At 37.5% G+C, this 15,855-nt stretch overlaps 1 protein-coding gene across 4 annotated transcripts in view; it reads right to left on the bottom strand.

Moving 5' to 3' along the window:
* The window catches only part of PHACTR3 (phosphatase and actin regulator 3), a 147,892-nt gene that overhangs the window by 107,476 nt on the left and 24,561 nt on the right, over nucleotides 1-15,855 (bottom strand). For 2 of the 4 annotated variants that reach the window (XM_038750220.1, XM_038750223.1), the window contains exon 2: nucleotides 7,820-7,855. The exons of 1 other annotated variant lie outside the window; for it this stretch is intronic. In XM_038750220.1, coding sequence (XP_038606148.1) covers nucleotides 7,820-7,855 — 36 coding nt within the window. The remainder of the gene's footprint in view (nucleotides 1-7,819; nucleotides 7,856-15,855) is intronic. One more of the 4 variants, XM_038750221.1, reaches the window with a different exon arrangement.

Raw genomic sequence — 15,855 nt, 5'->3', positions numbered from 1 at the left:
TTTTAAATCTAGATATTTCAGGAAAGAAAAGGGGGAAAAAAGCCCAATGTAATGTTGTAATGTCTGAGCAGAGAAAACAAACCTAGTAGACATACTGTATTTTAGCTCATTTAAGTTCTTCCATCAAGTCCTCTGTAGCTGATATTCATTTTCCACTCAGAACTCCTGGCTCCTTTCCTTTCTCCCAGGGCAACCTGCTTTACAGTACTGTTAGCAAACCACTGCAGCCATGCCTGAAAGGGTTCCTGGTTAACTGCAAAGGCAAACACCTGGGCTATCCACCTCATTTTCTCAAGTACTTAAATCTGATGGTTTCTTTCCATCATGAGAAAACTCTGCAAGTAATCCAAGCTTTATCCTCCCTTATAACATTTTCAAAGGTTTCACTGGAGGACTTGGCACTACTTCTATTTTAAAAGCAGCTGCTACAGCATTAGAGCAAATGCGGCGCTGAAAAGAATACAGTGTCTCAACAACTGAACAGGCTGGGATGTCATTATTTGGGCTTTAGGAGTGTTCTGCCTTGCTTTCAAACCACTGAGTGAAAATGTGGGAGATTGTTGAGAAGATGCCCAGCTAAAAATTACTCTCATTGTTCTAAAAATTTGAATTTCTGTCCCTTAAGCCAAAAAAAGGTCAGGCTCCTTTCTTGTTCATAAGGATAGTTCAATCAAAACACTAAGTGGTTTGGCTATGGAATAGTATCCCGACAGTTAATCGGGTTTTTTTAAACATTGTATATTCATTAATCAACTTTCATGGTTCTCTCCAGAAACCTAATTCCATCAGCTGCTTTAGCTCCCCATGGTTTGTTCACATCCTGTCAGACAATAGATTGTCTCTGCTAATAAGCAATTTCATGTTAAATTTGTTGCTTAGGAGAGAATTGCACACTTAGGGCTATGTGTTCATGAAGTAATTGACCCTTTCAAAATGTTATGGTCTGATTGAAAAGAGGAGAGTAATTGGGCTGGGAGCAGGGAATAAATGAATTATCTGGGTTTCTTTTTTTCCTTCTCCTTAATTATGAAATATTATTTCACAAAAATTAGGTTTACCAGTATGGTCAAAATGGCATACTTTTCCCATCTATCCTGGGGAAATCCAATATTAAATCGCCTAGACATTCTTGTTTTCTGCTCCTCAATATATGCTATTGATTGATTGATCTGAACTTTTTGGACAAAGATGCAATAACATGTGATGGATTTTAAGGTAGATTGTACAGTAAGAATGGGACACATCAGATACCTCAAAAAAACCAAATATGACTTGTACAAGGTTTTCCCCCAATGCTGTAAGATGAGTATTCAAATGTATATAATGAAAATGGACATCAGCAGTAGCACAACAGCCAACTTTTCTGTTGATCTTAAGACGATAGCTGCTGTTGTTGGTGTCCTATTTTCATTCCTACCTATCTTTCTGGCCCAATTCCTCCCTTCACCCCACATAAACTATGCAGGTACCCAGACCAGTTGGTGGGGTTGATACTGCAACACCAGAGTCTCCAACTCCCAGAATCGAGCCTGCTAAATGTTCTGGGTCCTTGCACAATTTTTATGCATGCATAAAGCTATTTTAATACAACATGACCTGAACTGTATTTCTGAGCCTTTGTTTTGGCAAACAAAACAGGAGAGCACACTGAGTTTACATAACAAAGCCTAAGCTTTTATGGCAATACTTGTGTCACTTTGGCCCTAAGTATAATGCAGGCAAGTTATAATCAAGTAGACATTTTTTACTGAATAGTGTTATCACATTTTTAGAATTTTAGCTAGTCAACCTTCACTCTCTCTCCACCAACAATCTTGTCAGCTACCTACGATCTGGACTTCACTTCTTTCACTGAACTGAGAACTCACTCATGAAGGTTCATCAACTTCTTTATGCCTAAATCTAAAGAGCTCAATTCCATGGTGATCCTCCCTGAGCTCTCAGCTCCTTGTGTCTCTACTGACTAGTCCTTTTTCCTAGACATTCTCTCTGGTTTCACTGACAGAATAGTCTTCTGATTTCTCTAACTTCTCTTCTTCTCTCTTCTCAATCTGCTCTCCCATCCTTGTAAGATGCGCTTTTCGCCCTGAATTCATTTCACTATACACTCATTCTTTCAGAAAATCAGCCATTCAGATGATTTAAGCTATCGCTCCAGGGAAAAAAATTTAAAATATTCTACATCATACCTAACATCTTCTATGCTTTCCAGTCAATTATTAAGGACAGACCAGCATATTGTTCTGCCATTAAGAAAAGAGTGGCTCTTTTTGATCCAAGCTTCATAAGGAACAAGAGATAAGGAGACAAAAGAGAAAACAGTGAAGGAAGCTATCAACATTAAGCATGAGCACATGAGTGACAAATTTCTGTGCATACATTGCAGCCAGAACTTTGGATCTCACACTGGCCTTTTCAATTGCACATGCATTCTTACTTGAATTTCATCATCACTGGTGTCTTTGAGTCAAAGGACACCAAGAAGACACTCATTAACCTATATGTAGATACAAGCTGTTAGATATGCCATTTTTAGGTCCATTGTTGACTTTAGGAGAGTTGAACCAATTTTGAAACAATGACCAAATTGTCTAGTATCAGAACTATCTTAAGATGAATAATGCCAGTAATGTAACTGTTCTTCCCCTTGGTGCGCTCCTCTACCATCTTTTCCCAGGACTTAGACTGAAGTCGAGCTGGCCAACGTTGAGCTTCCTTATCGCCATCATCTTATGTTTGCTGCCTCTTTCTGTAGCTGCTGTCATCTAGTCCCAGGAATTCTGCTTGAACAGGATAGCAACAGTAGGCGGTGATAGCCATTGGACCATGTCAAAACTGGCCCTCCAGTTATAAATAGGAGTTTGGGGTGAAATCAGAAATACGTTATCAGAGCTAGAAACCCCCTATTAGTAGTTCTGAGTAATAATTTAGTCACAGTAACATTGGTAGCAGGACAGAATCCTCTATAAAAGGGGATTTCTGATCACCTAGTTTCAGTACCTTTTACTTTTCTTTAATTGCAGTTCACCCATGGACTAAAGGGAGAAGAGGAATACACACCCACTATTCAGTGAACATTTATTAACTATATCCACTCAGCTGTGGAAGCGTACTCTGATTTATCATCACCCTGTGATACCCCCACCCCAGGGATCCAACCTGTACTGTTTGACCACTTATGATATTCATATCCCAAGCGGTTTCTATGTTCTGACTGAACATTCCCCTGACCTGAAATTAAGCAATCAACAGTGAATAGATCATGGATGAAGCTCTGCTCACAGACTGTCAGATTTTTACAGCACTGAAAAAGGAGGCAACAATTTGGAAAGGATGGTGCACATTCAAGGTATTAATTGCATTTCACTCAGGAGAATCATGGTCCAGTGACAACCCATAAAACTTAATCAGTGCATCATGGCAAAATGACAAAACAGGTAAACAGTTATGGTTTCTCAATCACCAGCTAAAATCTTGAGGTTAAAAAGCCTTGCATCAATTTTCAGTAAAGCATATGAATTTATATTAAAAAGACCGTAATGGAGAAAGGAATGCAAAAGTGTACAGAGGAGGGAGTTAATTGCTGCACATTTCTTTTAGAAGAAAATAGAGGCAGTTCAACCTAAATTAAACTCTTCCTTCATTGAGTTGGAAAACCACCACTGGCTACTTCTATCAATCATATTTATTGAGTGCTTACTGCACGTAGAACACTGTACTGGGCACTTGGGAGTGTACAATATAACAGAGTTGGTAGACATGTTCCCTGACTCCAGTGAACTTACAGTCTAGATAGGGAGATAGACATTAATGTAAATAAATTACGGATATGTATATAAGTGCTGTGGGGCTGAGAAGGGGTGACGAAAAGGAATAAATCCAAGTGTGAGAGTAATGCAGAAGGAAATGGGAGAAGTGGAAATATGGGTTTAGGAAAGTCCTCTTGGAGGAGATGTGCCTTCAATAAGGCTTTGAAGGTGGGGATGAGTGACTGTCAGATATGAAGAGGGAGGCATTCCAGGCCAAAGGCGGGATGTAGCCGAGAGATAGACAAGATTGAGGTACAGATTACATATCTGTAATTACAGATCTCTCCTCCAAAGACATAATCACATTATAACACCTAATTTATAATATTGTAATATTATGCTTTGAATTACTTCAATAAATATTAAACAATAGTGCCATTTATTGTCAAAATATATTTCTTGTTAGATGATTACATATCTATTTTCTAGACATTCTGGAACGGGGTCTTCTGATAACAAGTATGTCTACAGGAAAAACATAACCTGGTTTACCTTCGGGCATGCCTATAGTTAAAAAAAATGATCTCTTCACCTCTAATATCATTCTGCCAAGATATTCCATGGACTTTAATGGAAGATGGAATCACATTATCCTGATATGATATGGCTCCGGAGACAAAAAGTCTTTGGGACAAGAAAAACCTTAGTAAAAAAAAATTTATTGATAGTGCCTAGAAACTGGCGGATAAAGAGGAATTGTGTCTATATGGAAATGGATTCAATTATCACCCAATAAAATAAATTGAGTCCAAAGACTGCTCATGAAGGCAAGACAACATCAAAATAGGCAGAGACAAAGAAACATAAAATAGAATTATTCCACAACTGGCTTCAAGTATCTCCATGATAGGTGTGACTCATTGAGCTCAATCTAAATAGAGGTGAAAGGAAGTCTTTCTTGAAATTGATTCTATTCCTAAATGTCTCATCTTGTTTTCTCCACTGCACCCTCTTTCAGCCACATGGCTACCAAAGGGATATCCAAAAATCTTCTCACTGAGTTAAAAAACAACACTTGTGGGAGCAGATGGGAATGCACTGTGACAATCTCAGGCTCCAAAAGATTTTTCAGCTATCACTGCGATGAGTGAATTTGACCTTCTCTAAAACGCTACAGAGATTCCAATAAATTCAACTTTTCATGCCAGAAAGTGTCATATTTTTATGATAATTTCTTTTCGGGTGTGAAAATTTAGGTGTCAGGTATGAGTGACCTTCCACCTGGCGATCTTTCAATAACCTACTTAGCAAATACTGGCAATATTTTTTTTAATTGCATTTTTTAATCTCCCCCTTTTAGACTGTGAGCCCAATGTTGGGTAGGGACTGTCTCTATATGTTGCCAATTTGTACTTCCCAAGCGCTTAGTACAGTGCTCTGCACATAGTAAGCGCTCAATAAATATGATTGATTGATTGATTGATTGATTTTAAGCACAAATTATGTATCAGGCACTGTACTAAGTGCTGGGGTAGATACAAGCTAATCAGGTTGGACACAGTCCATGTCCCACATGGGGCTCACACTATTAATCCTATTTTACAAATGAGGTAACTGAGGTAATGAGATGTTAAGTGACTTGCCGAAGGTCACTGAGCAGCAGCAACGTGGCTTATTGGCAAAAGCACGGGCTTTGGGAGTCAGAGGATGTGGGTTCTAATCCCAGCTCTGCCATTTGCCTGCTGGGTGACCTTGGGCAAGCCATTTAACTTCTCTGTGCCTCATTACCTCATCTGCAAAATGAGGAATAAGACTGTGAGCCCCATGTGGTACAACCTGATTACCTTGTATATATTCCAGCACTTAGAACAGTGCTTGGCACACAGTAAGCACTTAATAAATACCATAATTATTAGAGCAGACAAGTAGCCATTCCAGGATGAGAACCCCAGGTCCTTCTGATTCCCAGTCCCGCCTTCTATCCAATAGGTCATGCTGCTTCTCAACATATTTTTAAAATCTAGTTTTAGGTAGCAAGTAACATAATGTGAATGGTTCATGGATACCAAGCACAGTCCCCTGCACTCAGAAGGAATGAAATGTGATTCAGTGAAAAATAACTAAAATGCTTCTATCTTAAATTACTTAACCAAATCACCTAGGACATGACTTGCAAATGCTTCTTGATTTTCCTCTTTTGTGAAAATTACCCAAACCTGGAGAAAAAAAGTTCAGTGGCCATATAAAGAACTTGAAGTTTCAAATCAAACCCCAAGGAGTAGTATTAATTTTGGAACCCTTAATATTTTAAGATGACATATTATAATGTTACTATCAATTAATCCAAGAGTAGCCTGAAAAACTTCTTCCTAACATCAATCCTTACACACCTGCAGCCCTATAGTCCATCTAACCACTGATTTATTGTTCTGCTGATAACTCATCTTAACTGCGCATCATCTCTGCTCAAAATGAATCACCCATCTCTAAATTTAAACAAATCGGCAGAAATTCACAAGCTGCAAAGCTGTAGAGTGAACAGAAGGATCAAGTGGGAGTTTATAAGGAAAGTACCGGGCTAATTTTCCTGAAGGAAATTTAAAAAAATGCAAGGCAACTCTGCTATTAATGGAAAGGAAAATTCACAACAATCTCTAAGGCATTAGTTACCGAGGACTACTTTGGGGAATTTTGGAAACCCCCATTTACCATTTACCACAATGCTGTTTCAGTGGGCTTCTATGGTGAGAAACACTAAAAAAAAAAAAGATTGACTGTCTCCAAGTGGGTACCGCAAACACAGAGAAACTGGTTCATTATATGATAGGAATAATGTAAGATAAGGATCTTAATGGAAAGGCATGGTCTGACCTTTGGAAACAAATGAAGTCAGTTATTGGACTAAGATTGGTTCTTATCATCTTGTTAACCTATGCACTGACCATAGATCTAAGGAAATGCTTTGCAGTTGGAGAGTAAGAGAAAATATGTCAAAAAACATCTGCAAAATCCAGGTTAAACTTCACCAACCTCACAAAAAGACTTATTCTCTCTTGAGGAGAGAACTAAATTCTCCAACTTTGTAGCTGGAACATTTGTAACTGCTTTACAATGTAATTTCCAAACACAAAATTATCTTCAAAATGTACAATCAATGGCATTTGCTGAGTGCTCAATATGTGCAGAGCGCTGAACAAAGCACTTGGGAGCATATAACAGACTTAGTAAACACATTCCCTGCCTACAAAGAACTTACAGTCTATTTAATAGAAGAATATTTCATTTTTAAGGAACGATAATGACCTCATGGTTATTCTCACAATAAATTTCTGAGTAATATGTTTTCAACAACATGAGAATATTCTGATTTTAGGAATAAGGTTCTTTGGAAAATATCTTCTAAATATCTTTAAGGATTTTACTGGCTCAGAGTCCTTCCACATATGATACTGCTGCAAAACCAAGATGACCATGTATTTTAGATGATTCCCGAATTCCTATGCTTCAGAAGGGAAAATAATGATTTCTTTCACCTGTTTCTCTGCTAATTGCCTCCTGACTCTAAGACACTCCTTAACCATCTTTCCCTTTACCATTTTTTCCTGTGACATCCTAGATAACTTCACTGTTTCCTCACCCTGTTCTTCTCCCCTTGATATTTAACCTTGTTCGTAGATGTTGGGCTAGTTGACTATTGGAGCTCAACCTGCAGAATCAGTAATTCAGAGAGGCAGACTGATAGACAAAGCAGAAGCAGAATTCAAGGCTGTGAGAGAAAAAAAGCAGACAGTTGTATTAGCAATGTTAGCGTACTGCCCACTTCATGAAACTAGGAGAAGAAAAAAAGAAGGCCCCTGGCCTAAAGCAACCAATGGTATTTACTGAGTACTTACTATGGGCATCATCACCAATCATATTTATTGAGCGCTTACTATGTGCAGAGCACTGTACTAAGCGCTTGGGAGAGTACAACAGAATTAGCAGTCATTATCACTGCCCATAATGAGCTAGAGGCAGGAGTTAGCTCGAAATTTCAATCCATCTCATACATTATATATAACAGTACTTACATTTCATATTCTTTTCCATGCTTTCTTTCACTCCTTCTGAAAAGGTAAGGGATAATGGACATGATTGGGCATGTAAACATTGGTTGCTCTCCATGACAAAGTGTGCCAAAAGCAAATCTTAAAACAACTCAGATTCTTTTTTGACCAGTGCAAAAGTAGTAGTAGTAGTAGTAACAGTTTTTACTAAACATCTATTGTGTGCAGAGCCCTCAACTAAGCACTGGGGAAAAGTATACAGGTGGGAATTAGACACAGTGTCTGCCCCTTGAGTGACTCATAATCTATGACTATAGTTGGGAAGAAGACTGGAGACAGACACATTAGGAGTGATGAAATGATAAAACATTAAAACAGCATAAGGGCCAGGGATACACAATACACAAAACTTTTAAAAAAAGGTACATTTAAAGAAAAAAAATCAGTTAAGAGCATTCAAATTTTCTGAAGATGATTAGCAGTTTACAGCTGAATTCAGAGGAATTGTGGATTTTCATGGCCTTTTTGCTAAATTTAAAGATTCTTTTCTGAGATTTTCCTCACAGGGTGGTAGCACCACAGGGAAAATCCTTGAGTAAAAACCCCAGATTTAGAAAAGTGTCATGAAAAGTCATAATATCCACCTGACATTGACACCCCCTGCAGATGCTGGAATGCTGCTCTCTGGGAATGGATCATCTTGGATCCTTGTTCCTGGTTATAGAGGCGGCATTTTTGAGGAATTTAATCTTTAAGCTCACTAAAGAGCCCAGAGAACTGCAAAGCAGTTTCTACTTACAACTCAAGAGAAAGTCAACAAAATTTAAAAGATAGGTTTTCAGAGTTGAACATAATACAATGACATTTTAGACTGTGAGCCCACCGCTGGGTAGGGACTGTCTTTATATGTTGCCAACTTGTACTTCCCAAGCGCTTAGTACAGTGGTCTGCACACAGTAAGTGTTCATTAAATATGATTGATTGATTTATTGATTGACATATGTTCCTCTAGACACCAATAAAAAAAGTTATCACTTCTTTTGGATTATAATAAAAGTAGTTTAATCATCCTGATAGAATTTTCACTTCCCAAGTCTGTATCAATGCAAAATTACTTTTACAATGACTTGATCTCCAAATCTTTGTAGTCATGAAGGAAACATAACAAGGCAGCTTGGCAATTAAATGGTAAGTGTGCAAACAGGAATCAAGGATCACAGAGATTTCATGTATTTACAAACACAATCATTCTTAAAAAATATTTTGATGAAAATGCTAATAGACATTAGGAAGGCTGTTTAAGAAATGGTTGTGAAACATGGATTTTAAAATTTTACAGATATAGAACCTCCAATTAATCTGGAGGTTAAGGGTAATACATAAACAAAAATCAGGAAATACTTGAGTACATTAGAGAAATGGCTAAACCAAAATACTCTAACTTCTACCATGCTTTACTTCTAAGGTAGAATTTCTAGTATTCCCAAGAGCAAATTTGAGGGTAGTAGCTTTTTTAAACAACTCTCCAGAGAGTCTTTCTTTTATGACAAACCCACTGCTTGAATCAAGATACATTTTAGTCCTTATTTCTTTGAAATTTACTCTATTTCCTAAATACTGCAAATTTTAGATATTTTTTCAAAGTGACAATAAAATATGGAAATATTGCTGTTAGAGGGTGTACAACCTACCTTTCTAATAAAACTGGAATCCTTAAGATACATACTTTCATTTTAATATCTCTTCAGAGGAGTGCATACAATCAATCTTTTCATCTCTACTTTGAAGCATTTCAGTCTTATTCACAAAAAGATGCAACTTTCATTCTACGGTATTTTGTAGCAATTTATGTCCCAATAAAAATAAAAGGTATACACAACATAAATTATTCATTGATATTTTGAGAGAGGTCCCAAATGTATTATTTTGACCTTTAAGTAAACACATTAAAAACATATGAATCCCTCAACCTGATCAAAGCTTGAAAAGGTTAGCAACAATAAATTATCAGCTAAAGAAAAGTCAAGCTGTTTGTATTACGGTTTCCAACAAAGAACCAGACCACTGCAAAATAAATAACCCCAGTTTTGAAACATCTTGTATTCCTTTAAATTGGGTGCTTGCAGACAGATTCGTGCTCACATTCAATTTATTGCCAAATCCTTCCAGTTCTTTGTACGCATCATTTCCCAGAGAAATTCCTCCCTTTTCACCTAATCGGCTACCACTTTGGCACCAGCTCTGGTCACTTCGTAGTTACATTATTGCATCAGTCTCTCCCTGCCTCCAGCCAACCTACACTAAACGCTGCTGCATGGATCATCTTCCTTGTCTGCTGTGGGACCTTGGGCAAGTCACTTCACTTCTCTATGCCTCAGTTACCTCATCTGTAAAATGGGGATTAAGACTGTGAGCCCCATGTAGGATTGGCATGGTGTCTAACCCGATTTGTTTGTATCCTCCTCCCAGCGCTTAGTACAGTCCCTGGCACCTAGTAAGTGCTCAATGAATACCATAATTATGATTATTATCATTATTATCATCACTATACATCTCTCAGTTCCTCAAAACCCTCCACTGGCTCTCAGTATCTCACTAAATCAAGCAAAAACCCCTTAGAGTTGGCTTCAAGGATCTCCACTAACTCACTTCTCCGTCCACATCATAATCTTTCCCTGCTACTCTCCAATCCACTCGCTTCAATCCTCACATGATAACTTCTAACTGCATCATACTCTAGACTTTTACATCCCTATCCCTTCATTCTCATTATTCCCCTGTATTGGAATTTGCTCCCTTCCCAATCCAACAATCCATAGCCCTTCCAGTAATTTAAGAGTTCCTCCTCCAATATGCATTGGTTAGTTAATTCTCAGAATCTCAAGTCCTACAAACCCATCAATCCCTTCCAGTACTTATGTATTTAGTTTATACCCATTCTTATACATTTATTCATTTGTACACTCAAATATTTATTTTGATTACCCTATTTGCAAATACTTTTTTTGTATGTCTCCCACATTAGAGTGCTAAATCCTTGTAGGTAGGGAAGGTAAAAGGGGGGTTAATCATGTGAGCCCCATTGAGGACACGGCCTGTGTCCAACCTGATTAGCTTGTATCTACCCCAGAGATTAGTACAGTTCCTGACACATAGTAAGAGATTAAAAAATATAATTTTAAAAAATTTGCTAAGTAGGTTATTAAAAGACAGCTAGGTGGACGATGACCCATAATTGACACTTAAATTTACCCACAAAAAAAGAAATTGCCATAAAAACATATGACACTTTCTATCATGAGAAGCTGTATTTATTGGAATTTGTGTCCTCATAGGGAAGGTCAAAGTCACTCATCACAATGATTATTGAAAAATCTTTTGGATCCTGAAATTGTCATAATTTATTCCCATTTTATTTTTAAGGCTGTGAGCTCCATGATGGACATGGACTACGTCCAACCCTTCTCATGAAACATAGTGTCTGATAACATCTTGACATGTTGTTCTGTTGGCAGTATACAAGATTTTCAACCTCATTACAGCATAAGTAATTTTTGATGTTGCTTTTTATCAAAAGTAAAACATTAAGAGGAGCTCAGGTAAAATCACGGCCTACTGTTACTTTTGCAGAAGTATTTTATGATGAAGGTGTATATGAAGGATTTAGGTTGCTTCTAAAAACATTAGTAGAAATTCTTAAAAGACTGAGAGGATACGTTTTCACACTCAACCAAAAACTTTCTGAAAGTGAATTTTTTTAAATGGATGGAAGTTGACAAGGAAGCTGAAGTAAAAGATACATTACTGATACAGAAATAAAAGAGAATGTTAGACTTTGGAAATGTCAAAGATCACCAATTAAGATGGGGGAGGAAGAGGATTTTGGTGAAGACAAAAAAACCTATGCAAAAGCTGTTTCAGTTAGTGCCACAATAATTAAGTTTACCGAAAAATAGCCCTGTTATCCTGCACATTATGCAATTTCTCACTCCTCCCTTTTCTTCCAGGCAGAAAAGACAAAAGCAAGTGTATAAACTGATACCAGGGATTTATTTACAAAAGCTTCCAAGTTCTTTCACAGAGGCAGTATAAATTCAACTCAATCTCCTCCACCTTCTACATCTTTGTTAGTGTTAATTGGTGTTGATAATCCGTGGGCATTGCCAATTCTCAACTGCCTCCTGTAACTCAAAAAAAAATAAATCAAGCTACAATTAGTTCAACTTCAGTTTTAAGTGTACTGTTAAGTGCCATACTCTTTCTTGATTGATGAGTGCCTGTTTTAGGTTTAATGTATGTTAATTTTTTTTACAGTTAGTGCAGAATTTTCTTGATTGATAAGTGCTGTTTTATACTTTAGGTGTGCTAATGTATTCAATAATTAAAATTATTTTAAATTGCACTTTTTAAATTCCTTTAGTCTCAGAGTACGTGAAATGTCTAACTGATACCAACTATTCCACTTGATGCTGTATAACAAAGCTTTTACTGTATTTTATAGAACATTTAATATGAATATTAATAATTTGAATACGGTTGGCCTATTCAGCAATCAATCGTATTGAATGCCTCCTGTTTGCAGAGCACTGTACTGAGACTGGGAGAGCACAACAGACACATTCCCTGCCCACATTAAGCCTGCAGTCTAGAGGGGGAGACATACATTAATATAAATAAATTGGATATGTACATAGATGCTGTAGGGCTGGGCAAGGGGGGGTGGTGAATCAAGGGAGCAAAGCAAGGTGACAAACAAGGGAGTGGGAGAAAAGGAAATGAGGGCTTAGTTAGAAAAGGTGCTACGTTTATTTTATCAATTAATCATGGTATTTCTTTAAATAAGCAAATGAAATCTGTGCCTTATGATACTGGCTTTCACTAAGACTTTGTGGGGGGTTGCTTTCAAAATTAACAGCATTTATTGAGCACTTACTGTGTGCAGAGCATTGTACTAAGTGCTTCCAAAACCCATAATCATCAAATATTGCTGTTATTCCACTAACCAGTACAACAGTTTTCTATATCTATTATTATTATTTAGGGATCTCATTACACAAATATTATGAAGTAGGCAATGATCAATGGTATAGAAGAGATTTTTTTTACCACAATAAGTGCCTTGTCTCAAGTAGTCATAATTATCATTATAGGGTTTTAGAAGAGGCCAGGTGTAACTTAGTCAGAAGCTTTATTTCTGGGGAAGCAAGTATATTTTGAGGGCTGGATGGAGAATAAGTGAGTAATACATTCAATTACAATGTATGACGAGAATGAGGGTTCGGCAGTGTCTCCACTGAAGGCACTCAGAGATATGTTGTTCTTTTGCAACAGAGTGCAGTCATAAGGGTGAACAGCTGTCACACAATGTTGTAATATGCTCACTGGAGGGCCAGGTGAGAAAGTGTAAAAGTCAAGTACCAGCCCTCACCACTACTGCAAAAACAAACACAATTCATCCTTTCAGTAGTATATACTGAGAATCTAAAGAGGGTGGAGCTGGGGGATGTTAAAAGATAAGAATTCAGGCACATTCTTTAGCCTATAAGGGGGCTCACAATCTAAGGAAAAAGGAAGCAGAGTTGGCAACAGACTCACAAAGAAAGAGGAAAAAGGATAATAAATCAACAAAACAAGAAAACATGGGCAACAATAAAAACAATAATGGCTAAAAGAGCAGTTTTCAGGCTTCTCCCTACTCTAGAGTTCAAAAGTCACACATCCTTACGAACACCTTCACCCATGCTAAATTGTGAGCTCTTTGAAGGCAGGGATTTTGTCTACTAACTCGCGAGTGCTTGATACAGTGCTCTGTAAGCACTTACTATGAACTATTGAATGGCTGCTTCCTTTTGGATCAAAAATTATCATGGGCTGTTTATTAGCACTGGACATTTGTTTAGGCAAGGATGTATCCCACCAACAAAAAGGACTGAGTTCTACAGGTCATACGAAGTGGTAGAACATCCCCAATTTATGAAATGACTGCTCACTCCAGTCCACCAATAGTATTTATTGAGTCCTTACTTTGTGCAGAGCACTGAACCAAGCTTTCACTCCAAATGAGAAAGAGACTAGGAAAATGCCCTAAAAATTCCTGCTTCATAATCAAAAGAGTCAGTTGAGAGAAGTTGCCCGATGGTCTTCAATCTTGTGGAGATAGAACCAAAGGAAAAAAATAAACTAAATAGCAACATATTACTGAAAGGAAGACTGAACTGGCTGGAGACAATCAGGAATGCTTTGGCAATTCTTGAGCAATAGTTCCTGAAAATTTGGGAAACCAAGAGGCACATTTGACAAAATGGTAATGGCTTTTCACATCAATGAAAGAAAGGTCAATATTTATAAGTATACAGTGTGGGATGAATTATCAGGTGTGTCGGTCTCTTCTGCCACACCCATACTCATGGATAGCATCTTACTGTTAGTAATCCTTGAATTCAAAAGCCAGCTGCATAATTCAACTAAACAACAAATTACTCCATACCACAGCCTCAGGAAACAACCTGCATGAATCTTTCATCATATATGGAAATCAACAATGACAGGTTAGGGGAACAAAAGATCTTAGCAGTTCTAGGAACAACAATGCATTTTTCATCATTTAAATGTAGAGCCTTCCAGGAAACAAGGCCCAAATAAGCTCCATGTAACGGCAGAAGGCAGGCTGAGTAGCGGTCACTGAGTAGTTCAAAATAATTCTTTGTGTCTTAAGTGATTTTTCCACCCACGCATTTTGGGAGAGTTTTTGCATTCCCCTCATTAATACTGCAAATGATCCCATTTCAACTTTTCAGTCAAATTCACAATAAAAAAAAAACTGTTGGAGAATGAGATGATAGGTCAAGTCCTCATGGTGAAATCTATCAACCCAATTCATCATTTTCCTTTAATTACTGCCAAAGAGACTTGGCAATGACGGATGTTAGTACTACACTGAATGGACTTAGCCTGAATTCAGCACCAAGGTCAGCGTAACCTCTTACTAATACAAAAAAATTGATGAAAAATGTTAGACACCTCAGAGCTGGATCCTACCTGAAAAAAAACAACACATATATCTGCCTATATCCACAAATAAGCATCTTCACAGTACTGTAACTGGTTAATGAATATTGATAAATATCGATGATGATTAAAGTAGAAACTTTTGAAAAAACTTTTAAATTTGTCTATGAGATACAGCAATAAGAGATGTTATGTCTATAATCCCAAACTGGTCACAAAAGCTCTCAGAAATGCAATCTAACGATATGCCAAGAACAGTCGAGGTGAACTAGTTACACTTGCATGCATAATGATTTTTGCTTCTATGCCTTGCAACATTTGGATTGGAAAATTAAATCGGGAAATACAAAGGTCCTAAAGAACACATAAGTTGGAACAATGCAGGTATCCCTATTCATTTTTATATACACTGGGTAATGCAGCATCATTTGGAAACTTGGAGCAATGGTGGTAGACTTGTTTGAACTAAATCCAAGAAAAGAGTGCCTCTCAAAGAAAAATATTGAAGAGTCTCACATGACAAAGAGGCAAAAGAAAAAAGACCAGGCACTCTAAACAGCAACCACAAGACTACAGTAAAGGACAGCTTTTGAGAATTCATATTATGAAAAAGACTGAGTCCCAGTTTGACCTTCTAAGCCATACAAGTGATCAAACCTAAAGTTCACCATAAGTTGTGTCAATTCAAGGACAAAGGACAGGTAGACAAATATAGAGTTTTCAGCTATGACACTGGATTATGCTGACTAAATCCTTGAAGCACTTTTTATGTTCTCCTGGCTTTCCATAGGGGACCCCTCCAACTCATTCCCATATGGGGTCCACCAACCATTAGTGCTCTGGGAAAGTGAATGGTTTTTAGAAAAATGATCTGGGCAGTAGTGTGAATTATGGACTGTAGTGAGGAATGACAGCTAACGGAGATCAATGAGGAGGTAGATGCAGAAGTCAAGGTAGGATAGGCTAAGTACTTGGATCGATGTGTTAACAGTTTGGATGGAGAGAAAAGGGTGGATTTTAGTGATGTTGTGAAGGTAGATCTGATTGGATTT

Source organism: Tachyglossus aculeatus, chromosome 8 (genome assembly GCF_015852505.1).
Source record: "Tachyglossus aculeatus isolate mTacAcu1 chromosome 8, mTacAcu1.pri, whole genome shotgun sequence".
NCBI lineage: Eukaryota > Metazoa > Chordata > Mammalia > Monotremata > Tachyglossidae > Tachyglossus > Tachyglossus aculeatus.
The sequence above is the reverse complement of the archived record's forward strand: the minus strand, read 5'-3'. Positions and strand labels throughout refer to the sequence as shown.